The sequence below is a fragment of the Rhinoraja longicauda genome, chromosome 16 (genome assembly GCF_053455715.1).
Source record: "Rhinoraja longicauda isolate Sanriku21f chromosome 16, sRhiLon1.1, whole genome shotgun sequence".
NCBI lineage: Eukaryota > Metazoa > Chordata > Chondrichthyes > Rajiformes > Arhynchobatidae > Rhinoraja > Rhinoraja longicauda.
In genome coordinates, this window is record NC_135968.1 from 42,241,075 (window position 1) to 42,269,028 (window position 27,954).

The 27,954-nt window shown below is 45.6% G+C and overlaps 1 protein-coding gene across 3 annotated transcripts in view; it reads left to right on the forward strand.

Moving 5' to 3' along the window:
* The first annotated feature begins 1,463 nt into the window (after positions 1 to 1,463).
* kndc1 (kinase non-catalytic C-lobe domain containing 1) overlaps positions 1,464 to 27,954 on the forward strand; it is a 197,380-nt gene continuing 170,889 nt past the window's right edge. For all 3 annotated transcript variants that reach the window (XM_078413701.1, XM_078413703.1, XM_078413702.1), the window contains exon 1: positions 1,464 to 2,049. In XM_078413701.1, the coding sequence (XP_078269827.1) occupies positions 1,972 to 2,049 (78 nt within the window). In that variant the 5' untranslated portion in view covers positions 1,464 to 1,971. The remainder of the gene's footprint in view (positions 2,050 to 27,954) is intronic.

The window sequence follows — 27,954 nt, forward strand, 5'->3', positions numbered from 1 at the left end:
GTATATACATATATGTGTGTGTTTGTATATGTCTGTGTGTATATACACACTGAACTTTTTTTCCTCGTTTATTATATTGTTTACAGTGCACTATGTTTACATATTCTGTTGTGCTGCAGCAAGTAAGAATTTCATTGTTCTATCTGGGACACTTGTCAACAAAACGCTCTTGACTCTTGCCTCCCTCGGTTGAATGGCGGGGCAGCTGCTATTAAACCGATTGCGGGCTTTTTTTTCGTCGTTTCAAAGGCTGTCGGAGAGACGTCCAAAAGCCGGAGGATAGACACAAAAACCCTGGAGTAACTCAGCGGGTCAGGCAGCATCTCTGGAGAGAAGGAATGGGGGACGTTTCGGGTCAGACTGACTGAAAAAGGGTCTCGACCCGAAACTTCACCCATTCCTTCTCTCTAGAGATGCTGCCTGCCCCGTTGAGTTACACCAGCATTTTGTGTCCACCTTCGATTTAAGCCAGCATCTGCAGTTTTCTTTCCTTCAACACTTCCTCAGACCGTGTTGCTTTGTTGAAAGAGCGAGGTAGATATCATTGGGCCGTCGTGTTGTATCCTTATTGTTTTGATGCCTTTTATTGCTTTTTTCTTGATTGTTAACTGTCTGTTTTGTGTTGTCATTTGTGAGCGGAGCACCCAAGGCACATTCCTTGTTGTGCATGCACATACTTCGCCAATAAACTTTATTCCTTATTCATTAAAGCGAGCGCCGTTCGTTTGTGTTTCTCTGGTTGCATTGGTGGGAGGGAGGGAGAGAGAGGGAGGGAGAGAGAGGGAGAGAGAGGGGAGAGGGAGAGAGAGGGGAGAGAGGGAGAGAGAGAGGGGAGGAGGGAAGGGGAGAAGGGGAGAAGAGAAGAGAAGGGAGGGAGGGGAGAGAGGGAGGGGGATAAGAGAGGACGGGGAGAGAGAGGGAGGAGGGAGGGAGGGAGGGAGGGGAAAGGGAAGGAGGGGAGAGGGAGGGAAGGGAGGAGAGAGGGAAGGGAGGGAGGAGAGAGGGGGAGAGAGGGGGAGAGAGGGGGAGGGAGGAGAGAGGGAGGAGAGAGGGAGGAAGGAGGGAGGGAGGGAGGGAAAGAGAGAGGGAGGAGAGAGGGAGAGTGGGAAGGAGAGAGGGAAGGAGAGAGGGAGGAGAGAGGGAGGGAGGAGGGAGGAGAGAGGGAGGAGAGAGGGAGGAGAGAGGGAGAGTGGGAAGGAGAGAGGGAAGGAGAGAGGGAAGGAGAGAGGGAGGAGAGAGGGAGGAGAGAGGGAGGAGAGAGGGAAGGAGAGAGGGAGGAGAGAGGAAGGAGAGAGGGGAGGAGAGAGGGAAGGAGAGAGGGGAGGAGAGAGGGAAGGAGAGAGGGAGGGAGGAGGGAGGGAGGTTGGTTGGAGCGCTGTGTCCGCCCCCCGCCGGACAAGGCAGCGGGAGGAGAGAGGGAGGGAGGGAGGGAGGGAGGGTGAGTGAGACGCCAGCCACACACAGTGCGGGTTGCCAGTGTGTGTGTGTGTGTGTGTGTCGAGGAGTTGCCATGGGACCCGGGCTTCGAGCAAACTGACCGAGCGAGGTGGAAATTAAAAAACCCCAGTCTCCCCCATTCAATGAAGCAGTTTGTTGGAACGGGCAGCAATCTCGGTTGGGTTTAAAGACAATCACAACAGCAAGAAATTGCCCAGCGAGGAGTTGCCCAGCGAGCCCTGCCCTGCCCTGCCTGGACTGGGCTGGACTGGGCTGTCATGGACTACTGGTGATGTTTTGGAACAAGTATGTATTTTTGTTCTGCTGCATCTCCAGCCTGTGATGCGGGTAAACTGGCCGTGGAGAAGCAGAAGGTGAAGCTTTAACCCAACCACTGGGTATTGTGGAAAGCCAGCCAGCCAGCCAGCAGACTGACTAAACAAGGCAGCCTGACACAGACACAGTTTTGCTTTCCAACCCCCCCCCCCCCCCCTGGTTTTCTTGGGAGAAAGAAGCAAGTGGCAGCAGGCGACCATGGCTCTTTATTACGACGAGGGCGACGAGAGGGAATACTACGAGTTTGAACCGCTGCCTACGCTTCTGGAAGACGAGGTAAGGTGCCCGAACGAAGGCAGTGTCACACAGATGTACTGTAGCTAGAACAAACCCCAAAAAAACAACAACACGCTGAACAAAAACAAAAACAAAACTGGAGGATAAGACACACACACAAAAAAAACAGCTGGAGTAACTCAATGCCGGGGTCGGGCAGCATCTGTGGAGAAAGGAGAAAGGGGCCGAGACCCTGCTTCAGACTGAGAGTCAGGGGACAGGGAGATAAGGGGGGGGGGGGGGGGAGAGAGAGATATAGACGGTGATGTAAAGAGATATAGAACAAGTGAATGAAAGATATGCAAACAAAGTCACAATGATAAAGGAGGTATTTATTCACAAAGCGCTGGAGTAACTCAGCGGGTCGGGCAGCATCTCGGGAGGGAAGGAATGGGTGACCTTTCGGGTCGAGACCCTTCTCGACCCAGAAACGTCACCCATTCCTTCTCTCCCGAGATGCTGCCCGACCTGTTGAGTTACTCCAGCACTTTGTGAATAAATACCTTCGATTTGTACCAGCATCTGCAGTTATTTTCTTGTACGATGATAAAGGAAACAGGCTAGAATGATCAACCATGATCACATTGAATGGCGGTGCTGGCTCGAAGGGCCGAATGGCCTCCTCCTGCACATATTGTCTGTTGTCTTTGTCTGTTGTCTGTTGTCTATTGTCTGTTGTCTGTTGTCTGTTGTCTATTGTCTGTTGTCTATTGTCTGTTGTCTATTGTATGTTGTCTATTGTCTGTTGTCTATTGTCTATTGTCTGTTGTCTGTTGTCTGTTTATTGTCTATTGTCTATTGTCTGTTGTCTATTGTCTATTGTCTGTTGTCTATTGTGTGTTGTCTGTCGTCTGTCGTCTGTCGTCTGTCGTCTGTCGTCTATTGTCTGTTGTCTATTGTCTGTTGTCTGTTGTCTATTGTCTGTTGTCTATTGTCTATTGTCTATTGTCTGTTGTCTATTGTGTGTTGTCTGTTGTCTGTTGTCTATTGTCTGTTGTCTATTGTCTGTTGTCTATTGTCTGTTGTCTATTGTGTGTTGTCTGTTGTCTGTTGTCTATTGTCTGTTGTCTATTGTCTGTTGTCTATTGTGTGTTGTCTGTGGTCTATTGTGTGTTGTCTATTGTCTATTGTCTGTTGTCTGTTGTCTATTGTCTGTTGTCTATTGTCTGTTGTCTATTGTGTGTTGTCTATTGTCTGTTGTCTATTGTCTGTTGTCTATTGTCTGTTGTCTATTGTGTGTTGTCTGTTGTCTATTGTCTGTTGTCTATTGTCTGTTGTCTATTGTGTGTTGTCTATTGTCTGTTGTCTGTTGTCTATTGTCTGTTGTCTATTGTCTGTTGTCTATTGTGTGTTGTCTATTGTCTGTTGTCTATTGTCTGTTGTCTATTGTGTGTTGTCTATTGTCTGTTGTCTATTGTCTGTTGTCTATTGTGTGTTGTCTGTTGTCTGTTGTCTGTTGTCTGTTGTCTGTTGTCTATTGTCTGTTGTCTATTGTCTATTGTCTGTTGTCTTGTCTGTTGTCTATTGTCTGTTGTCTATTGTCTGTTGTCTATTGTGTGTTGTCTATTGTCTGTTGTCTATTGTCTGTTGTCTATTGTGTGTTGTCTGTTGTCTGTTGTCTATTGTCTGTTGTCTATTGTCTGTTGTCTATTGTGTGTTGTCTGTTGTCTGTTGTCTATTGTCTGTTGTCTATTGTCTGTTGTCTGTTGTCTATTGTCTGTTGTCTATTGTCTATTGCCGGTTGTCTATTGTCTATTGTCTATTGCCTGTTGTCTATTGTCTGTTGTCTATTGTCTATTGTCTATTGCCTGTTGTCTATTGTCTATTGTTAGCTGTCTGCTGGGTGAGAACGAGTTACTGACAATGAGACTTTAAAGTACCACTACAGACTACTCGATGGGACAGGCAGCATCTGTGGAGGGAATGGGCAGACGACCATTTCGGGCCGGGACTCGTCCCTCCCCACAAGATGCCTGTCCCCCGTGAGTTCCTCCAGCACTTTGTAATTTGCTGATGATTCCAGCATCTGCAGTCCCTTGTGTCTCCGTCTCTGCCACTGCTGTTGCCCAGGTCGTGTTTCGGATACTTGAAAGCAGGGCTGGTGCCCGGGATCGATCACTCGGCAAGGCGCCTGCTGTGGAACTCGCCTCATTTCTGCCTGGTCTGTTCTCCTGCTTGGTCGGAATCCCAGAGACCCGGGTTGAGTCTATGCAGCCACTTGTAACCTGCATTGCAACTTATAATTGTTTGCACAAAGTTACCGAAGTGGTAATTAGACTGCGAGGAACACTACCTCGTTGGTTGTGTTTTCAAGAGAGAGTTAGATTTAGCTCTTCGGGCTAAAAGAATCAAGGGATATGGGGGGAAAAAACAGGAAGGGGTACTGATTTTAGATGATCAGCCATGATCTTATTGAATGGTGGTGCTGGCTCGAAGGGCTGAATGGCCTACTCCTGCACCAATATTTCTATGTTCCTGTGTTTAATGTTATGATTCGAACTGACTTTACAACCAGAATCTTACAATTTTAATGAAATGCATTTATTTGCCAAAGAGTAGTATTTTCACTTGTATGTAATATGACTAAACGTCAATCAATAGTGCTGCATCATATCATAAGTGATAGGAGCTGAATTAGGCCATTCGGCCCATCGAGTCTACTCTGCCATTCAATCATGGCTGATCTATCTTTCCCTCCTAACCCCATTCTCCTGCCTCCTCCCCATAACCCCTGACACCCGTACTAATCAAGAATCTATCTCTGCCTTAAAAATATCAATTGACTTGGCCTCCACAGCCTTCTGTAGGGTTGCCAGCTTTCTCACTCCCAAATAAGAGACAAAGGGTGATGTCACCACCCCGCGCCCCACGTGACCTCACCCAGCCAGCAGCCACGTGCTCCCGCTCCACCAATGGCGGCCGCCCGGGCCGGGAGGCGGGTTGCTATGCAACCTCCGTTCGGCGGTGCCCGGGCCTCCGGGACTACTGCAGCCCCCGGGCTACAGTGTCCGGGCCTACAGTGTCCGGGCCTACAGTGTCCGGGCCTACAGTGTCTGGGCCTACAGTGTCCGGGCCTACAGTGTCCGGGCCTACAGTGTCCGGGCCTACAGTGTCCGGGCCTGGAGTGCCCGGGCCTGGAGTGTCCGGGCCTACATTGCCCCACGAGCCTACAGCACCATCCGGGCTTAATATGGGACAAGTGCGGTCCCGTACGGGACAAACCAATTTAGCCCAAAATACGGGATGTCCCGGCTAATACGGGACAGTTGGCAACCTCTAGTCTTCTGATATTGGATTTATAACTTGTAAATGTACAGCAGGGAAAATAGGTATATTTAAGAGTGAACGCAGTTTCTACGCCATTCAAAAGAACACCGCAATGCAATGATGCAAGGAATTTTGAAATAGGTCAACTTAAAATAAGTATGTTGCAAGTATTATTAACAATGAATGAACTGAATGTGGTAGGGCGCGTAGGTTTGGAAGGGACAATATTAAGACCATTAAATTGCATCACAAATAAAGGCAAAGTTGATGAGGTAGTACATGAACAGCACAGTTCTTTGGCCCGTCATGTCCATCCTCACCACAATGCCTGTCAAAAGGAACCCCATTGGCCGAGAGATGTTCCCTCTCCCTCCATTTTAATTTTGATTTCATGTTTCATGTATTTTGCATTTCATGTATTTTGTGTTTTTGTAACTGTTGGCAGACCAATTTCCCACCTGGGATAAATAAACGTTCTACCGCATCTTTATCGTATCATATCGCATTCCTGACTGTTCATGTGTCCTCTTAAACATTCCTCTTATCTGCTGCTACCAGCTTCCCTGGCATCTACCACTCTCTGCGTAAAAAGAAAACAAACTTCAAGCCACCTTAAAGTTCCTTCGTCTTATGTTAAACCAATGCCCACTGGTATTTGCCATTTCCACCCTGTGGAACAAGACTCTCTCTAACCTGTCTCTGCCTCTTTTAATTTTATATCTGCTTCTATCCTGAACCTCTGATGTTCCCGAGAAAATAGTTGATTTCCCAACTTCTCCTTGAACTCCCATTGAGGAGTAAACCTCTTACACGCCTTCTCCAAAGTCTCTCCAGATAAATTTATATATTTTATCACTCTGTTACCAAAGAGGAATGTTCTGGAGCATTGGAGTGTCTTTTTTTTGTTTTTAAAGGATAAAGTTGAGAAATGGTACGGGTTTATTGATACGGCATAGAAAAGGGCCCTTTGGCCCACTTGGTCCTTGTCAACAACCTGTTCATGCTAGCTCTACGTTAACCCACTTTTGCATCCACTCCCGACACACTAAGGGCAATTTTACAGAAGCCAATTAACATACAAACCTGCAAGTCTTTGCAATGCAGGAGGAAACTGGAGGAATCCCATGCAGTCACAGGGAGAATGTGCACAAGTCTACACAGAGAGCAGTTTCAAACCTGGGCATCAGGGGCTGTGAGGCAGAAGCTTTACCAACTGTTCCACTCTCGTCCTTATCCTGACACATTCAGAAGCAGGTGAGAGGAAATCAATGCAAAGATCTGGGCTTTGGAAATGGGCAACACCTTCCTTGTTGCATCTGCAGATAGAGAGCATCAGAGTTCACCAGTGTAGGGAGGGTTTTGGGGTCGGGAACAAGGAGACCATAAGACTTCTCCTTTGAGAAGAATTCAGCCTATCAAGGCTACTCTGCAATTAGATAATTGCCGATCTATTGTTCCCCTTCAACCACATTCTCCAGTCTTCTCCCTGTAACCTTTGATCACCTTACAAATCAAATACCAATCAATTGCTGTTTTAAAAAAAATACCCATTGTGTTGACCTCCATAACCATGTGTGGCAATTAATTCCACAGATTCACCACCCTCTGCCTAAAGAAATCTCCATTCAAACGTCATGTCCTCTTATTCTGATTCTGTGCCTTCTGGTTCCAGACTCTCCCATTACTGGAAACATTATTTCCACGTCCATGCTATCTAGGTCTTTCAATATCTTGCAGGATTCGATGAGATTCCCCCCTCATCCTTCTAAACTCCAGTGAAGACAGGGCCAGTGCCATCAAAACTTCCTCAGATGTTAATCCTGTTATAACCAGGATCAATGCTCTCAAGACAGTGGAACTACCTTTCGAAGAGATCCCCCTCCCCTCCCCCCACTCACCATCAACAACACCCTAGTCACATCTGTGGAGTCATTTAAGTTCCTTGGAACCATCATCTCCAGGGACCTTAAATGGGGGGCCACCATCGACTCCACAGTCAAAAAGGCCCAACAGAGGATGTACTTCCTGCAGCAACTAAGGAAACACAATCTGCCACAGGCAATGATGGTCCAATTCTATACTGCTATCATTGAGTCCGTCCTCACCCTCTCCATCATGGTCTGGTTTGGCTCAGCCACCAAGCACGACATCCGGAGGCTGCACCGGATCGTTCGCACAGCTGAGAAGGTTGTTGGCTGCAACCTTCCCCCCCATTGACGAACTGTACACTGCAAGGGCCAGGAAGCGAGCGGGCAAGATCATCTCTGACCCCTCTCACCCTGGCCACAAACTCTTTGAAGCACTTCCCTCTGGAAGGTGACTCCAGACTGTCAAAGCAGCCACAGCCAGACATAAAAAAAGTTTTTTTTCCCACGACTGATAGTTCTACTCAATAACCAAAGTCTGTAGTCTCTTTTTTGCTCTGGTTTATTTTCACCCACATGTTTAGACCGTAATGTTGTATCCTTATTGTTTTGATGTGTTTATGCTTTATTCTTAATTGTTAACTTTATGTTTGTGTTGTTATTTGTGAGCGGAGCACCAAGGCACATTCCTTGTATCTGCATACTTGGCCAATAAACTTATTCATTCATTCATCATTCTTGCTAACCTCCTCTGGGCCGTTTGGATATCAGATTGCTAGAAGTAGAGCAGTGGAGGTGGGTGATCCAAACTGGCAGATTGTTGTGGGGTTGCCAGATGACTTTGGGGGAAAAGTTGGAATGGGTGGATCATCTTTGGAACAGCATGTGGGAATCGAGATGGTGGGGAGAGAAACAGTGTTGCGATCAACAACTGAGGGTTTGCTTCAGGGGAGATATGAAGCCAACCACTTGCATGGTAGGAGGAGGCAGGCAGGGAAGGAAGGGAAGTCAATGGTTTGTTGGTGTGGTGGTAGATTCAATCCACAAAAAGGGGATTGAAACAGCAGGATTTTGGAGGCATTAGATTGGAAGACTGCCAGAGAGTCAAATAGTTTAGAAGGTGGTGAAGGGCCCAGAGATATAGATGAGTATTTCATTTACCTTGCAGAGTTCTTGCTCAGTGCTATGGTTTGAAGGCTATGTTGCATTTAGGGGTGCAAACTTTCTCACTCCCAAATAAGGAAAAAGGTGACGTCACCACCCTGCGCCCCATGTGACCTCACCCAGCCAGCGGTCATGTGCTCCCACTCCACCAACGGCGGCCGCCCGGGCCGGGAGGCGGGTTGCTAGGTAACCTCCGTTAGGCGAACGCACTCGGCCCCGCTCCCCAAACGCACTCCGTTAGCCTGCAGCAGCCCCCGGGCCTACATTGTCCGGGCCTACAGTGTCGGGGCCTACAGTGTCGGGGCCTACAGTGTCCGGGCCTACAGTGTCGGGGCCTACAGTGTCCGGGCCTACAGTGTCCGGGCCTACAGTGTCCGGGCCTACAGTGTCCGGGCCTACAGTGTCCGGGCCTACAGTGTCCGGGCCTACAGTGTCGGGGACTACAGTGTCCGGGCCTACAGTGTCCGGGCCTACAGTGTCCGGGCCTACAGTGTCCGGGCCTACAGTGTCCGGGCCTACAGTGTCCGGGCCTACAGTGTCCGGGCCTACAGTGTCCGGGCCTACAGTGTCCGGGCCTACAGTGTCCGGGCCTACAGTGTCCGGGCCTACAGTGTCGGGGCCTACAGTGTCGGGGCCTACAGTGTCGGGGCCTACAGTGTCGGGGCCTACAGTGTCGGGGCCTACAGTGTCCGGGCCTACAGTGTCGGGGCCTACAGTGTCCGGGCCTACAGTGTCCGGGCCTACAGTGTCCGGGCCTACAGTGTCCGGGCCTACAGTGTCGGGGCCTATAGTGTCCGGGCCTACAGTGTCCGGGCCTACAGTGTCCGGGCCTACAGTGCCCCCCAGGCCTATTACGGGACAGTTGGCGACCTAGCTGTATTGGATGTGCACAATGAGAATTGCCCTCGGGACAACTTCGCCTCCAATGAGAGCATTGCACAGAGAAATCATATGATTCAGTGTGCTCCCAGTAAGTGCTGCCATTGGGATCACAAAGGCATAGAGTGGCAAATTGTGTTTGGTCATACTTTGAGTAGCCAAAATGATTTTTGTTTCGCATCTAATTTGGAGAGGGGGAGGGGAGGGGGGGGGGCAGGGGAAGGAGATGGATAAGATAAGGCCAGGTGATTATGCATGAGAAGAATTTTATTAGGACATCAAAGTGGATATGTGAAACATAGAAATGTTTACGATGATGCAGGATAGAAATTAAATCAACCTCGTTCCCTTTAATTTAAGACAACTTGAAGTGATAATGAAATGATTGTCTCATATTTGGGTCAACATATCAGTTTGATTTCATGGTTTATAATAGACAATAGACAATAGGTGCAGGAGGAGGCCATTCAGCCCTTCGAGCCAGCACCGCCATTCAATGTGATCATGGCTGATCATTCTCAATCAGTGCCCCGTTCCTGCCTTCTCCCCATACCCCCTGACTCCGCTATCCTTAAGAGCTCTATCTAGCTCTCTCTTGAATGCATTCAGAGAATTGGCCTCCACTGCCTTCTGAGGCAGAGAATTCCACAGATTCACAACTCTGTGACTGAAAAGGTTTTTCTTCATCTCAGTTCTAAATGGCCTACCCCTTATTCTTAAACTGTGGCCCCTTGTTCTGGACTCCCCCAACATTGGGAACATGTTTCCTGCCTCTAACGTGTCCAACCCCTTAATAATCTTATACGTTTCGATAAGATCCCCTCTCATCCTTCTAAATTCCAGTTTATACAAGCCTAGTCGCTCCAGTCTTTCAACATATGACAGTCCCGCCATTCAGGGAATTAACCTAGTAAACCTACGCTGCACGCCCTCAATAGCAAGAATATCCTTCCTCAAATTTGGAGACCAAAACTGCACACAGTACTCCAGGTGCGGTCTCACTAGGGCCCTGTACAACTGTAGAAGGACCTCTTTGCTCCTATACTCAACTCCCCTTATTATGAAGGCCAACATTCCATTGGCTTTCTTCACTGTTTGTTGTCGAAGTCTATTGGAGCAATGTTTTTTGATTTGGGTGGTGGTTGCACTGTCACAAGAACATAAAAGTTGACAGCAGGAATTAGCCAATATCTATGTTTGAGCTTTCTCTGCTGTTCAATAAGTCATATCTGATCTACCTGACTAAAAACAAAATACTGCAGCTTCTGGAAATCTAAAAGATATTGCAAATATTGAGCTTCACCTTCGCTTACAGTGACCTGATCCCTGATGTGTACAAAAAGCTATCAGTTTTGGATGTATTTTTATTTTTTCGTTTAGAGATACAGCGCTGAAACAAGCCTTTCGACCCACTGAGTCCGCGCCGACCAGTGATCCCTGCACACTAACACTATCCTACACACACTGGGGGCAATTAATTTGCAATTATAAGAAGCCAATCAACCTACAAACCTGCACAAAATGCTGGAATAACTCAGCAGGTCAGGCAGCATCTCAGGAGAGAAGGAATGGGTGATGTTTCGTGTCGAGACCCTTCTTCAGACTGATGTCAGGGGGGCGGGACAAAGGAAGGATATAGGTGGAGACAGGAAGACAGTGGGAGATCTGGGAAGGGGGGGGGGGGGGGGAGAGTGGGACAGAGGAACTATCTAAAATTGGAGGTCAATGTTCATACCACTGGGCTGCAAGCTGCCCAGGCGAAATATGAGGTGCTGTTCCTCCAATTTCCGATGGGCCTCACTATGACACTGGAGGAGGCCAATGACAGAAAGGTCAGACTGGGAATGGGAGGGGGAGTTGAAGTGCTCGGCCACCGGGAGATCAGATTGGTTAATGCGGACTGAGCGCAGAGCACCTCATATTTCGCCTGGGCAGCTTGCAGCCCAGCGGTATGAACATTGACTCCTCCAACTTTCGATAGTTCCTCTGTCCCTCTCTTCCCCTCCCCCTTCGCAGATCTCCCTCTATCTTCCTGTCTCCACCTATATCCTTCCTTTGTCCCGCCCCCCTGACATCAGTCTGAAGAAGGGTCTCGATCCGAAGCGTCGCCCATTCCTTCTCTCCTGAGATGCTGCCTGACCTGCTGAGTTACTCCAGCATTTTGTGAATAAATACCTTCGATTTGTACCAGCATCTGCAGTTATTTTCTTACAAACCTGCACATCTTTGCAGTGTGGGAGGAAAGCGGAGTTCCCAGAGAAAACCCACGCAGGTCAAAGGGAGAACGTACAAACTCTGTACAGGCAGCACCCGTAGTCAGGATCGAACCCGGGTCTCTGGCGCTGCACAACCGTGTCGCCTATGTATGTAATGTACATGCAACATCCAGAGCCGTCTAGAGTAGAGTAACATATAAGTTCAAAAATTCTCCTCATGGGCTGAATATTTTCTTCAAGATTGCACCCTGGTACATGATGCACAATTTCCACTCAGCTTCCCTCCTGTCACAACCCAGCTGGTAGTGGTTATAAATACAGTTATTCAGAACGAAGCCCAAGGATATACAACTTTGCAAAGTACTTTTCCCACTTATAAAAAATGAATTAGTTCCTTTGCTGCCATTTGGACTTGGATGAAAAGTGCCTTTTCTAATCCGTGTCAATCAAGTGAGCATTGGGAATAAGCATTTTTGATGAATGCAGTACTGAAACAGGGCAAAATGTGTAGGAAAGTACTGCAGATGCTGGTTTAAATCGAAGGTAAACACAAAACGCTGTAGTAACTCAGCGGGACAGGCAGCATCTCTGGAGAGAAGGAATGGGTCACGACCCGAAATGTCACCAATACCTTCTCTCCCAAGATGCTGCCTGTCAATAGACAATAGGTGCAGGAGTAGGCCACTCGGCCCTTCGAGCCAGCACTGCCATTCACCGTGATCATGGCTGATCATGCACAATCAGTACCCCGTTCCTGCCTTCTCCCCACATCCCCTGACTCCACTATCATTAAGAGCTCTATCTAAATCTCTCTTGAAAGCATCCAGAGAATTGGCCTCCACTGCCTTCTGAGGCAGCGAATTCCACAGCTGTCCCGCTGAGTTACTACAGCATTTTGTGTCTACCTTCGACAGAAACAGGACACATCGGCCCACCACATCAATGGCAATTATCAAGTGCCCATCCATTATTTCATCCCTTCACCTCTCCTTAATTCTATCGTGTCCCACCTACACCATGGGTCAGTAACCAATTAACCTAGCAACCTGCACATCTGAGTGGAAACCAATGGTGTCATCCACAGCAACTGAGGGTGGGGATGAAACCCCAGTCTCTGGAGCTGCCTAACTGCTCGGGCACTGTATTTGATAAATGGATTTGAAATGAAAAATGTTAAGATAATTATTTTTATTAAATCAAAAATGTCTGTTATGGCTATATTAATAATTGCAATCTATTGTGGCACAATTATGGAAATTTATGTTTTTTCCATTTTATTACGGTTATTCAAACAGCTTTTTAGTATTTAAAAACACTTGAATTAAATATGAATAATTAAATGATGTCGGGGACTGCTCCTTGTTGTGTATATGTTCACCCAGTTGTCCAACATGATACCAGATTGATTCCTGGGATGGCAGGACTTTCATATGAAGAAAGACTGGATAGGCTCGGCTTGTACTCGCTGGAATTTAGAAGATTGAGGGGGGATCTTATAGAAACTTACAAAATTCTTAAGGGGTTGGACAGGCTAGATGCAGGAAGATTGTTCCCGATGTTGGGGAAGTCCAGAACAAGGGGTCACAGTTTAAGGATAAGGGGGAAGTCTTTTAGGACCGAGATGAGAACGTTCTTTTTCACACAGAGAGTGGTGAATCTGTGGAATTCTCTGCCACAGAAGGTAGTTGAGGCCAGTTCATTGGCTATATTTAAGAGGGAGTTAGATGTGGCCCTTGTGGCTAAAGGGATCAGGGGGTATGGAGAGAAGGCAGGTACGGGATACTGAGTTGGATGATCAGCCATGATCATATTGAATGGCGGTGCAGGCTCGAAGGGCCGAATGGCCTACTCCTGCACCTATTTTCTATGTTTCTATGTTTCTATATAAATATGCTGGTTAATGCAATGTTAAAATGCATTCTCAGTATTCCAGAGAATGAGATCACAGGTGAAAAAAAATAACTGGACATTTTAATTTTCCTTTTGGCATAGATTACACAGCAGGTTTTCTGCCCTTTATATAACCAACCCAAATATTAAGTCGACGTAAAGATCAGGCAAGTTGCAATGAGCCGTAGCATTCGACGGAGAGAGAGAAAAAAACATAATCATGCCTTAACAGATGTAAAATAACCCATGACGTCACTTTCTGTGTTTGTTATACCATGGACTACTGGCAGCAGTAGCACCATGCAACAGTGTCATTTGTGAAACCTATCCAACCAAGATAACCCGACAATCAGATTTACAATTCATTATTCGGGCTCAATAAATCATGGTATGGAGTCAAAGATTAAGCAGGTTTGTTGTGCATTGAATTAGTTTCCAAGCGTTGTGATTAACTATCACCTGTGTTTCTCTGCACGTTTAAATGCATCTGAAAGCCAGAGGTAGCATGCATTTTGTGCGGGTAAGCGAATAGGCAGCACTTCAATAGACAATAGGTGCAGGAGTAGGCCATTCGGCCCTTCGAGCCAGCACCACCATTCAATGTGATCATGGCTGATCATTCTCAATCAGTACCCCGTTCCTGCCTTCTCCCCATACCCCCTGACTCCGCTATCCTTAAGAGCTCTATCTAGCTCTCTCTTGAATGCATTCAGAGACTTGGACTCCACTGCTTTCTGAGGCAGAGAATTCCACAGATTTACAACTCTCTGACTGAAAAAGTTTTTCCTCATCTCCGTTCTAAATGGCCTACCCCATGTTCTTAAACTGTGGCCCCTGGTTCTGGACTCCCCCAACATTGGGAACATGCTTCCTGCCTCTAACGTGTCCAACCCCTTAATAATCTTATATGTTTCGATAAGATGGAGTAGTGAGACTGCGAATCATTAGCGCAGGAGTTCCGCTCCTACACAGAAGTGCAAGATATACTGAGGCTGTTTCCATTGTCCTGTAACAGTTGTAATCTTTGGAATATGGAATCCTAAGAATAGAAAATGATAGGCTTTCCTCAAAAGAAATGCTGTGTCAGCTTAAGCATGCACAGATGTGTTGATCTGTTTCGTGTGTCCTTGCAGCTGCGTCCTGGCAGCTCGTCTTCTAAAGGGCAATTTTCCTGTTGCTGGAGAGCGCTGCTTCACTGATGGGAGATGGGGAGGCCAGCAGGGACGTTGTTTGTAAAAAAGGGGCTGTTGGAAATCCTCCGGGTCTCCAATCAGCGGTGCTTGGTCAATGTTGTCAGGGAGACCTCTACGAAGTCGTTCCTCAAGAACACGTTTGGCACGCTGGGAAAATGACCCTGAGACCAGGAAAAATGAAGATGTTGGTGATCTTGATCTCCAAGTGCTGGTGCCATGAACACAGAGGAGGTCACTGATCCCAGTGAGGTTTGTTTTGGTAAAGTCCAGACTGCTCTGACATTTCTGCTCAGAGAAGTCCACCAAAGAGCATCAGTCTGTGTAATTCAGGATAGTTAAAGGTGACAAAAATGTTGTACTCCTGACACATGATCCATATGGCTGCCTCTGACATATTTGATGCAGATAGTCTATATCCATGCCGTTCAGTAGGAGAACTGTCAGATGCAGATACATGCAATTTAAAGTAGGTCCAGGCAATATTCTCGTAAATCTTCTCTGCACTCATTCCAGCTCAATGGCATCGTGCCTGATAAAAGTTCTGCATGGTCGGCTGTCAAGAAAGGTTAGGTTGCATGGGATCCAGGGAGAGCTAGCTAACTGGAAACAGAATTGACTTCATGGTAGGAAGTCAAGTTGGGCAACTTGCCCATCTTGAGAACACATTACTCAAAGTGCAGAATGTTTCATTGTCAAATGAACCAGCAATGAAACAATATGTAAAAAATAAGAAAATAACTGCTGGATGCTGGTACAAATCGAAGGTATTTATTCACAAAATGCTGGAGTAACTCAGCAGGTCAGGCAGCATCTCGGGAGAGAAGGAATGGGCGACGTTTCGGGTCGAGACCCTTCTTCAGACTGAAGAAGGGTCTCGACCCAAAACGTCGCCCATTCCTTCTCTCCCGAGATGCTGCCTGACCTGCTGAGTTACTCCAGCATTTTGTGAAGCAATGAAACAATGATATTTTCATCCTTATTTTGTACAGCTGTAACATTCAGTCCCACTGTCTACACAATTCCCTGACTGACGAAGGCCAGCAAGCCAAAGGCCGCCTTCAGCCTATTGACCTGTGATAGCACTTTCTGGGAACTATGTACTGTACTCCTAGATCTCTCTGGAGCACACCCCAGGACTCTACCATTCACTGTGGAGGTCTGCTCTGGGCTACAACACCTCACATTTATCTGAATTAAATTCCATTTGCCATTCCTTGGCCTACTTGCCCAGTTGATCAAGATTCCACCGTAATTCTTGATAACCATTCTCACTGATACCACCTATTTTATTTTCATCTGCAAACTTACTAATCAAGCCTTGTACATTCCCCTCTAAATCGTTGATATAAATGACAAACTGCAGTGGGCTCCACACAGATTCCAGAGGCACACCACTGGCAACCAACGTTCAGTCTGAAAAACAACTTTCTTCCACCGCCGTCTGCTTCCTACCATGAAGTCAATTCTGTTTCCAGTTAGCTAGCTCTCCCTGGATCCCATGCAATCTAACCTTTCATGACAGCCTACCATGCAGAACCTTTATCGAAGGCCTTGCTGAAGTCCATATAGACATGTCTACGCAAATATCACCAGCAACTTGTCCTTGACTAGCCATATCGAAAGCACACCAATGCCTCATGCCTTAGGAGGCTTAGGACGTTCGTCATGTCCCCAACACTCTCACCAACATCTACAGATGCGCCGTAGAAAGCATTTTATCGGGATGCATCAGAGGACGGTTGTGAACAGCTCCATCCAAGACTGCAGGAAATTGCAGAGAATTATGGACGCAGCCCAGACCATCGCACAGACCAACCTCCATTCCATTGACTCCGTCTACACTTCACGCTGCCTCGGCACGGCCATCACCATAAACCAGGATGAGTCTCACCCCGGACACTTCCTCTTCTCCCATCTCCCATCAGGCCAGAGGTACAGAAGTGTCAAAAGACATAGCTCCAGATTCAGGGGCAGTTTCCTTCCAGTTGCTATCAGGTAACTGAACAATTCTCATCACCAACGAGAGAGCGGTTCTAAGCTACCATCTACCTCATTGGAGACACTTGGACTATCTTTAATTGGGCATTACTGGACTTTATCTTGCACTAAATGTTATTCCCTTTATCCTGTATCTCTACAATGTTGGTTGTAATCATGTATAATCCTTCTGCTGGGTGGATAGCACGCAACAAAACTATTTTCACTATACCATGACAATAAACTAAACTAAACCTCCCTGCCCTAATCAATCTTCTTGGTTGCTTTGTCCAAAAGTTCAATCAAATTCATGAGACACTATCTCCCACATACAAAACCATGATGACTTTCCCTAATCAATCCCCATCCTTCCAAATAAGAATTCTCTCCTTAGTAACTTCCTACCACAGATGTTAGGTTCACAGGTCTATCATTCCGAGGTCTTTCTTTGCAGCCCTTCTTAAATAAAGGCACAACATCTAGCTTTCCTGCACCTCACCTGTGTCTAATGCTGATTCCTATATCTCAGCCATTGATCCTACAATTTCTTCTCTAACTTCTCACAGTGTCCTCAGATATGTCCTCAGGCCCATAAGATTTTATCTACCTTCATACACCCTCAGGCATCTGGCAGCTTCAACTCCAATTCGGATTATCCTCAACACATCTCTGTTAAATGTTCCAAGTTCCCTCGTCTTTGTGTCTTTCTCCACAGTAAAAACAGAGGAGAAATATCCACTGAGGACCTTGCCCATCTCCTGTGGCTTCACACATAGATGACCACTTTGATTTCTGAGCTATCCTATTCTCTCTCTGGTTACCCCCTTTCCCTCAATATACATATGATATCCCTTAATCTTATTTGCCAGAACTATCTCATTCACTTTCTTGCCCCAGCGTTTTTCGTATTTCTACCGCCATGCCCTTGGTAACTCAAATTTCATTGTACCTTAATTGGTACATGTGACAAAAAGCTGACCTTGAATCATTGTTTCCAGCAGGAACATGCATACCTTGAGCTCTCACTATCACACTTTTAAAAGCATCCCATTTTCCGGACGTCCCGTTGGCAGCAAACAATCTACTCCAACCTTGCGTGGTCCAGACTAATATCCGATCAGACAAACGGAAAAGGCTCAAACAATCTCTCCATGTGATAGGTTCAGTGGCAGTTTCTCCAAACTGTACCTCTGACTCGCATGTAAACACTGCTTGTATACACTGGAATTTAGAAGGATGAGAGGAGATCTTATCGAAACGTATAAGATTATTAAGGGGTTGGACACGTTAGAAGCAGGAAACATCTTCCCAATGTTGGGGGAGTCCAGAACAAGGGGCCACAGTTTAAGAATAAGGGGTAGGCCATTTAGAACTGAGATGAGGAAAAACTTTTTCAGTCAGAGAGTTGTGAATCTGTGGAATTCTCTGCCTCAGAAGGCAGTGGAGGCCAATTCTCTGAATGCATTCAAGAGAAAGCTAGATAGGGCTCTTAAAGATAGCAGAGTCAGGGGGTATGGGGAGAAGGCAGGAACGGGGTACTGATTGAGAATGATCAGCCATGATCACATTGAATGGCGGTGCTGGCTCGAAGGGCCGAATGGCCTGCTCCTGCACCTATTGTCTATTGTCTATTGTTTATTGCATGATTAGTACAAGTAGAACATTATCAGCAGTTTGCTTTGGCACACGAGTAATCTGGTTGACATGTAACAAAGCATTTTGCTTATGGCAGTTCTGAGCTTAACCTAGGCAGTTTATCTTAAATCAACCCATTTCTGAGGCACTGGTACCTCTGGTAATATTCATTCATCAAAATAACTGATTTACTACTGAATAATCATAACGTATAGGAGTAGAATTAGGCCATTTGGCCCATCAAGTCTACCCCGCCATTCAATCATGGCTGATCTATCTCTCTCTCCTAACCCCATTCTCCTGCCTTCTCCCCATAACCTCTGACACCTGTACAAATCAACATTCTATCTATCTCTGCCTTAAAAAAACATCCACTGACTTGACCTCCACAGCCTTCTGTGGCAAAGAATTCCAACATCCGACTAAAGAAATTTCTCCTCATCTCCTTCCTAAAGGAACGTCCTTTAATTCTGTGGCTATGACCTCTAGTCCTAGACTCTCCCACTAGTGGAAACAACAGGTTAATTCCAGTTTGTAATTGGAAATTCCAACTTGCCTTGATAATCTTAAACATTATTATTGGTGTTGCGGGTTGGCTTTTAGAAGACTTGGCAGCACAATAGCATAGTTAGTAGGGCTGCTTAAATGCACTAACCTGGGTCTGATGTCTTAGCTGTGGATGGAGTTTACATGTTCTCCCTGTGAGTATCTGGGCTAACTCTAATGTCTACCTTCTTCCCACATCCTGAGGATTTGCTGGTTGGTAGTATATTTGGACGCTGTAAATTGTCCTTACTGGGTAAGTTTAGTTTAGAGATACAGTGTGGAAACAGACCCTTTGGCTCACCGTGTCCAGACAGGCCAGCGATCCCTGCACATTAACACCACCCTACACACACTAGGGCCAATTTTACATTTATACATTTTTACATCAAGCCAATTAACCACATACCTGTACGTCTTTGGAGTGTGGGAGGAAACCGAAGATATCAGAGAAAATTGACGCAGGTCACGGGGAGAACGTACAAACTCCGTACAGACAAGCACCCATAGTCGGGATCGAACCCGGGTCTCCGGCGCTGTAAGGCAGCAACTCTACCGCTGCGCCACCGTGCCGCTCTGTGTCATAACGTGGGAGGAGTGTGCCACAAGTGAGTGCCATAATGTGGGAGGAAATCGTGGAGAGAATAAAATGGGATCATCGTTTGGTTTATAAACCGACAACAGGGGCTTAGTGGTCTGGGGAGCCTATTTCATTGCTGCATGGTCCTCATCTCTTTTAGTTGATTGTTGTCTTAGAATTGGTTTTAAATTGGTTAGTGCTTTCTCTGATAGAATTTTCTAGGGTTAGTGAAAGGATATTGCACTATTAGTGTAAGAAAATAACTGCAGATGCTGGTACAAATCGAAGATATTTATTCACAAAATGCTGGAGTAACTCAGCAGGTCGGGCAGCATCTCAGGAGAGAAGGAATGGGCGATGTTTCGCGTAGAGACCCTTCTTCAGACTGATGTCAGGGGGGGCGGGACAAAGGAAGGATATAGGTGGAGACAGGAAGACAGTGGGAGATCTGGGAAGGGGGAGGGGAAGAGAGGGACAGAGGAACTATCTAAAGTTGGAGAAGTCATTGTTCATACCGCTGGGCTGCAAGCTGCCCAGGCGAAATATGAGGTGTTGTTCCTCCAATTTCCAGTGGGCCTCACTGTGGCACTGGAGGAGGCCATACTGGAGGAGGCTATTAGTTATTTACTTAAGGCTAATGAAAACATTGTTCTGACCTTCTACAATGCTGCTTCCTGCCATCAGCTGGTTGTTGAACACAAATTTGGGCAACTGCGTTTCTGATATAGAAATATGTGCCTGTGGCAAATATGTAGAGCTATGAGGCTAATCTTGGCAAAGTGCAGCATTGATTCCATCTTGATCACCAATGTTGATACTAAATCCCAAGTTATCTTCAGCAGGTTAAACTGAGGAACTTGAGGAGAACGAAATGGCATCTTTATAGGAGGCAGGAGTTATAGTCAAGAAAACGGTGGCAGGAGTTATAGTCAAGAAAACGGTAGCTTTATAATGGATGTTTATGATGATGTATAAGAAAATAACTGCAGATGCTGGTAGTGGAGCTGACGGAAATGTTGGCGGATGATTTGTTGGATCCGCTGGCTGGTGGGGTGGAAGGTGAGAACGAGGGGGATTCTGTCCTTGTTGCGAGTGGGGGGAGGGGGAGCAAGAGCGGAGCTGCGGGATGTAGAAGAGACCCTAGTGAGAGCCTCATCTATAATGGAAGGGGATGATGTTGTCTCCTGAACTGGAGACGGAAGGCAGATGGACGTGAAGGTGGAAATTGGCAGCAAAAGCAATGACATTTTCTGAGCTCTAGATGAGTGCAGGAACCACACCAATGCAGCTGTTGATTTGCTGGGAAAATATCTGACGGCGAGATCCAGAGTTGGATTGAAAGAATGTCTTTTTTTGTGGTAGACATGGAGCAGGTATACCTCAGGGCCCATACAAGGTCCCATAACTGCACTTTCGATCTGGTAAAGGACTACAGAGCTGATGAAGAAATTGTTCAAAGTAAAGACTCCTTCGGTCGAGCTAATGGATACATTGGACATGAGGAACTCTTAAAGGAAGTCCCTCATACCACGCCGGTAAGGGATGAAGTAGCAAAGAATAATTTACTTGTGATAAAATAAAGTGGCTGTGACTGCGACCAGGAAATTAGAAATTGTCAAAGCGGCAGACAACAGCAGCATTAAAAATGTAAGTGAGAACAGACTGGACGAGAGCAAAGGGATTAAATCGAGATAAGAAGACATAAATTAGTTGGTGTTTGAACAGGCTGATGCCAAGACAGTCTTGTTTGTGGGTCTTAGGCAACAGGGCATTGTGGGCATCGTGTCCCATGGAAATTAGATCTATTATGTCTGGGATTTGACATTTAGATTTTGATTTTCTATGAAAAGAAAATCTGAGAAAAACGGATTGATCCGATGCAAGCGTTAAAGTAGGGAGATGTATGAGTTTGTGAATAAAAACAGGCAGGAGGACATTATGTCAAAACCACTTTCTTTATTGTCCAAGAGGAACTACAAAGCTGTTCATTCCTTGAATTGACCTTTAGTTTTGTTCCTTTGGTTTATTGAAAGTCTCAACAAAAAAATATTGTGCAGCTCCGAGCAGATGGGAAGCACTTGAAGTCATGAGACGCGTGCATCATGATAGTGTGAAATAGGTTTAGCAGAACAGCTGTTTTTCTTTTTACCGTCAATCGTTTCTTTTATGTTCATGTTTCCTGCGCTTCCTACTCTCCCACTACCCCCACTACTCTGTGCTTCACTGATTTTGCATGGTGTCAATCGGCAAGCTTAAAACGCAAGTCGGCTTCTATACTAAATATAATGTAACCAAAGCTACATTATGGAAATGACTGCAGTCGGCAACTGAGAATGAATAGAATTTATGCTCTACTTCATGCTCTACTTTTATTATCTATCCCCCGAGAAATCTGTTTGCGCGGCAGTCTTTCTTTCAATGCCATGCAATTGGGAATGGTCAGTCAGGTCCCAGAGCTATAATGCAATAGCTGCACTTTTGCAGATCATTTTCGTTTGCTGGAATACTTCCCACTTGTCCGATGGAGGAATCTTCTGATGAAATATTTCACAGTGACTTCCACAAATGTTTCTGTTAGCTGTTTGTGTCCTGAGGAGGGTATAAGTGCAAGGCTGCAGTTCACAAAACAATCTTCAGGGTTGCACTGAGGCAGTTTGGTACGGTTTTGATTTCTCGTATGTATCTGAAAAATGTATCTGCCATTTTGAGGTTGCAGCAAGAATTATTTCCATGTGTAGCAACTCCCCTGGGATTAAGACATGGAATTTTGTGGAGACCCCACACACATATAAACGAAACCCTACAAAGATTACTAATCTCAAAGGAGAGACACTTTTGAAAAGAAGCTGGTTGAATGCAATCTCCCCACAGTAATCAGATGCCATTGTGTCATGAGAACATAGGCTGCCAGTTTCACTGCAGGAGACCGTGATAAAAGAGTTTGAAATTGACCTTCAATTGTTTCTATTGATACTTGTGCAATGATGTTCTATTAAACCAATTTAACATGCACTGATACTTCAAGCCCCTGGAAACCAGCCATTGAGCATGGAACAACATGATTCTGCAGCATTGCAACCAGTCAGGGAATAACAATAAATAAAAGCTCACATGAATTGGCCCTCATCCACACCATTCATTATAATGTGGAGGTAACACTAGTGTACCAAGAGATTTTGTACAATCTATATACTAAAACTCTCGTTTGTTATGTTGTTTGTGACTGAACTTCAGCCAAAACAGTACACGATAGCGTGACAATTTTAGGCCCACCTTAATCACCATTGTCACTTTAGTGATAATGCAAATAGTTTTATTGAAATCGGTGTTATATTTTTTAAGCTATTCACATTTTAAAGTTTAAAAGGAGGGGAGGGGAGGAGGGAGGAGGGAGGGGGGAAGGGTGGAGTGGCGGAGAAGGGAGAGGGGAGGGGGGTTGAGGAGAGAGGGGAGGGGGAGGGGGAGAGGGTGCTGCACCAATGCAGGAGAGGTTTGGGCCCAACGGGTCCACTTTGTCTAGTATTTTCCAAATTGTACATAAAATTAACCTATAGACATCAGTGAAAACTGAACCTATTTGTAACTAATAGTGGAATTTATATAAATTATAATAGTATAATTTATAACTCCTATATTATAACAGTACAATTTCCACTATTATGGCCAGTGCAGCTGGTTCCCTTATTTCACATGTAATTCCTAGGTAAATAAGTAGCAAAATTAATGAAGCAATCTTCAAGGGATCATTGAGGGACCATTAATATGAATCATCTTCTTCTTCTTCTTCTTCTTCTTGCGCGTGGCGTGCACAGCCTAAGGTTGTCGGCCAAGGGTAGACATCCAGGTCAGGGCAGCATCTGTTGATGGGTGGATGGACTCAATGCCACCAGGGAAAAGCCTCAGTGAGCAGTCATTCACCATGTGTGGGATGGTCTGGTCTGGATATCAGCAGTCGCAAGCAGGGCTGTCTGTCATTAATATGAATGATCTCGCTTCATTATTACACTTGCCGAACTGTTACTGTTGTGAATTCCTTTGTCATCTTGTAACAGGGGTAGATTCTAGTGAAGGAGATAAACCTGTTTTACAGAGGGAGTAGAATCCTAGAAAATTATGTGTGTAGTGAATTTTCTGTAATGGCAAACCCTATTTCCCATTGAATCCAATGTTAAAAGTGATGATATGTTCCTATGGAATTCTTTCTCTCGATAGTACCATACCAGCTGGGTCACTCCAGGGAGTCACTAACATGTAAGAGATTGCCATGTCAATTTCTAAAGGGTATAGACTGTTTTAGAGTAATGGAAGCTCCCCCTCAGGAGTTGCCAAAGCATGGTTGTGCTTTTAGTTCAGTTTAGTTTAGAGATATGGCATGGAAACAGGCCCTTCGGCCCACCGGGTCCTCGCTGACTTGCGATCCCTGCACATTAACACTATTCTACACCCACTAGGGACAATTTTTACATTTACCAAGCCAATTAACCTCCAAACCTGTACGTCTTTGGTAGATGGAGGGGATGCAAGTCATGTTCTATCCTGAGAAACTGCTTGCAAAGTACCAATCACCCACATTTAGTTTCCTGAATAGTTTGCAATTTTGGATCCCACTAAAAGTTTCTTTCCAAGAGGAAATAGATGTATCGTCAGCCTGACAGAAAGTAATCGTAAGCACCTTACGAAACCAAAACAGGAAATGTGAGATTAAAACACAAGATTCTGGGAATATGTTGCACATCAGGGCGGCACGGTGGCGCAGGGGTAGAGTTGCTGCCTTACAGCACTTGCAGCGCCGGAGAACTGGGTTCAATCCCGACTACGGGTACTGTTTGTACAGAGTTTGTTCGTTCTCCCGTGACCTGCGTGAGTTTTTTCTGAGATCTTCGGTTTCCTCCCACACTCCAAATACATAAAGGCTTGCAGGTTAATTGGCTTGGTATGAATGTAAACTTGTCCTTCGTGTGTGTTGAACAGTGTTAATGTGCGGGGATCGCTGTTCGGCGCGAACTAGGTGGGCCGAAGGGCCTGTTTTCCGCGCTGCATCTCTAAAACAAAATCAGGGGGCATGTTGCAGAACATCTGGTTTTGATGAATATCATTGACCTGAAACATTAGCTCCATTACCTGATGATACTTAATATGTGGGGAAAGTCCAGTGTTTTCTATTTTAATGATGATTAGAGTCACAGAGTGATACAGCTTGGAAACAAGCCCTTCCGCCCAACTTACCCACACCGGCCAACATGTCCTGGCTACACTAGTCCCACCTGCCCGCATTTGTCCCATATCCCTCCAAACCTGTCCTATCCATGTACCTGTCTCACTGTTTCATAAATGTTTGGATAGTCCCTGCCTCAGCTACTTCCACTGGCAGCTTCGATTCTTTGATGATTGTTCAACCTTTTGGAGTATCTAATTATTGGGTGATCCTGCATTCACTATATACCATTGATGACTTTGCGATGTCATCCAATTGGTATCCAAAATCACCTCTATTCTGCTCACTTCGAATGTAAGGAAGTGATTCTGAAAAAAGTTTTAAAAAGCTTGAAAACAAATAAATTGGGATGAAGGGAAATTATGGATTATTGCGTCCAAAAAAATTCAATGGAGCCAATTAAAGAAGATTAAAAAATTAAGAAAATTACTTCTGAATTTCAAGAAATTTGGGAAAATGTACTTTGATTTAAAGGGGTATGCAATGAATTTAAGGGCCTGTCCCACTTAGGTGATTTTAAGGCGACTGCCGGCGACTAGGCTGTCGTCGAACGTTTGCCGGGGTGTCGCGGGCATGATCGTGAGGAGTCTTCAATGAATCGTAGCGGATCTCGGCGCATCAATTTTCCAGATAGAAATTTCTCGGCGACAGCTGGCTTGTCGCCAGGTATCGTAGCTTATTGCGGGCGCTGTCGCATGCTGTCCCCAGGTTTGCTAGGTTGTCGCAGATGCATTTAGAAGCACGTAATATTAAATTAAGAAAATGCATTTGAAGATACCAGCAGATAGTTTTGTTTAACCAATTTATTTACCGTCAGGACATTTGACAGGTAGATTGGAGGCGGCAGTTTGACGGTCAGGTGAGCGTGGGAATTTCGCGATGTTTCCGAAGACGGTGTAATCTCTTAGCCGGGTGCTAGTTTCACAAAAAAAGTTACTTGTATCGACCTGACTCGGCATTGTCGTGGTCATTGGCGTAGGGTAAAAGAAAATTTTGGCGATCTGCTACGACTTTGACAGTCGCCGGCAGTCGCCTTAAAAATCGCGTAACTGGGACAGGCCCTTTAGAAATTAATAAGTCAATACAATACAACACAATACAATATATCTTTATTGTCATTGTACCCAGGGGTACAACGAGATTGGGAATGCGCCTCCCATACGATGCAAAGTTGGAATATTAAGAGTGGGATCCAAAACAACAAAACTATTCAGAAAATGTCATGAGGGAAATGGTTTTTATTAAAGCAGTTTCTCAGGATAGAGGTTGACTTGCATCTCCTCCAGTTTTTTGTGTTCAGGTGTAGCTGATGAGGCCACTGTAGGGACTGCAAATCCCTGTACGAAGCAGGCAATACAGATAGAGTGTAAATGTCATATATGCACCGTTGTAATTAAGCGCATCGCTAAATTCAAGATGCTTCTTTCCATGAGGTCAGAAAATGGGATTCAGAGGTCTACTGGCTGTTCGTTAACTCACATCGATACTTTATTCAGTTGTAAAGACATCGGTCCTGTAGCTACCATTTAAGAGTGCTTTTTCCAGAAATAGCGTGCTTTTGGAGCCAGATGGAAGCATGAAACACTTGGCTCTTATGAGGGCAGTTACAAATATAGGAGTGTTTAGTTCTCTGCAACGTCATGAAGTGATCAGTCTATGAATCCCTGCACCGCCTCTATTTCAAGTAAAGAGTGTGAGTTATCAGAAACAATATTAGAACTCTTTTAAACACCTCTATTCTGCTCACTTCGAATATAAGGAGGTGATTCTGTAAAACATGTTTTTAAAAGCTTGAAAAACAAATGAATTGGGATGTAAGCACAGAATGGATTATTGCATCAAAAAAAAATCAGTGAAGCCATTTAAAAAACACAACAAAATTAAAAAGATTACTTCTGCATTTCAAGAACTCAAGGTAGCAAGAAAGCCACAGATAAGACTTTAGTTCCTTTACACTGCAGAGGTACGCAGACTAGTTTTCATGACGTGAGGCTCTGCATGGTTGACAATGCTCATTCAGTTGATGTGCATTAAGGGTTGGATTCTGTGATGTATATGTAATGTAAATGCCAGTGAACCCTTGAGGCCAAGAGCAGAAGCTGGCCAATGGGCTTGTGCCTTGTGACTGAGGCCAGGTGACCTTCTAGGGCCAATGGGCTTGTGCCTTGTGACTGAGGTCAGGTGAGCTTCTAGAAGTTTCCTGGTGAAGGATCAGTAATAAAATCTTCTTACAAGATGTTGGGCGTATATTCATTGTGCTAGCCACAACAGGGTCTTACAGAGGACGTTACAGATTCAGTCTAGACATTCATTAATTAGTGTATATCCCTGATTCGGTACCCGATTTTATACTTGACAACGACATACATAAGGAAAGGACTTAAAAACTTTAACCATTACAAACATTGTTTTGACCGATGAATGATTCTGTTCCAAGAAAGGCGTGCTAAATCAGCAATGTATTATGATCTAAGGCATTTTTGTTTGCATGGGCTGCCACTGTAAAATTCCATTGGATGTGGGGCCCAATGTGCTGGCAGTGGAACATGTCCCGCATACCTTGTGCAGACTGTCTCTCTGCCATTGTGAAGCAAAGGGATAAACTCGGTATAATATGGGCTGTGGCCCAGGAAAAATTGAGTTTAGTTGTTGGGTAAAGAAACTCAGGGTTTTAATTGTTGGGGGGACATAATGGTTGGGGGACAGGCATATTTGATCCTTAAGAATTGGATCAGGACATTGGGAATGGGGGGGACTTGCTGTTTTGGAAGGGTGGTTGGAACCATGATTTACTGGTTGCAAGTGTTGGATAGCAGTCACACAATAGGTTGGCTGTGGTGAATCAGGGCTGTTCTTGGGCCAAGGAATGCAGGACGTGGTTGCAAAGGAACAGAGTGTCATTTTTATTTTCTAATCTATTTGCAAATAATAAGCAATATATAACAACAGGTTCCCTACCAACATAGAACATCAAACATCGAACAATACAGCACAGGAACAAGCCCGTCGGCCCACAAGTTTGGTGCCGAACATGATGCAAAGTTAAACCGATCTCCTCTGCCTGCATGTGATACATATCCGTCATCTCCTCTATCTGTGCGCGATTCCATCCCTCCATATCTAAAATACTACTATCATATTTTGGGTTGCCAACTGTCCCGTATTAGCCGGGACATCCCGTATTTTGGGCTAAATTTGTTTGTCCTATACGGGACCGCCCTTGCCCGTATTAGGCCCGGGGGGCACTGTAGGCCCAGACACTGTAGGCCTGGGGGCTGCTGTAGGCCTGGACAGTGTAGGCTAACGGAGTGTGTTCGGGGAGTAGGGCCAAGTGTGTTTGCCTAACGGAGGTTGCATGGCAACTTGCCTCCCGGCCGTCATTGGTAGAGCGGGAGTACGTGGCCGTTGGCTGGGTGAGGTCACATGGGCCGCGGGTGGTGACGTCACTTTTGTCCCTTATTTGGCAGTTAGAAAGTTGGCA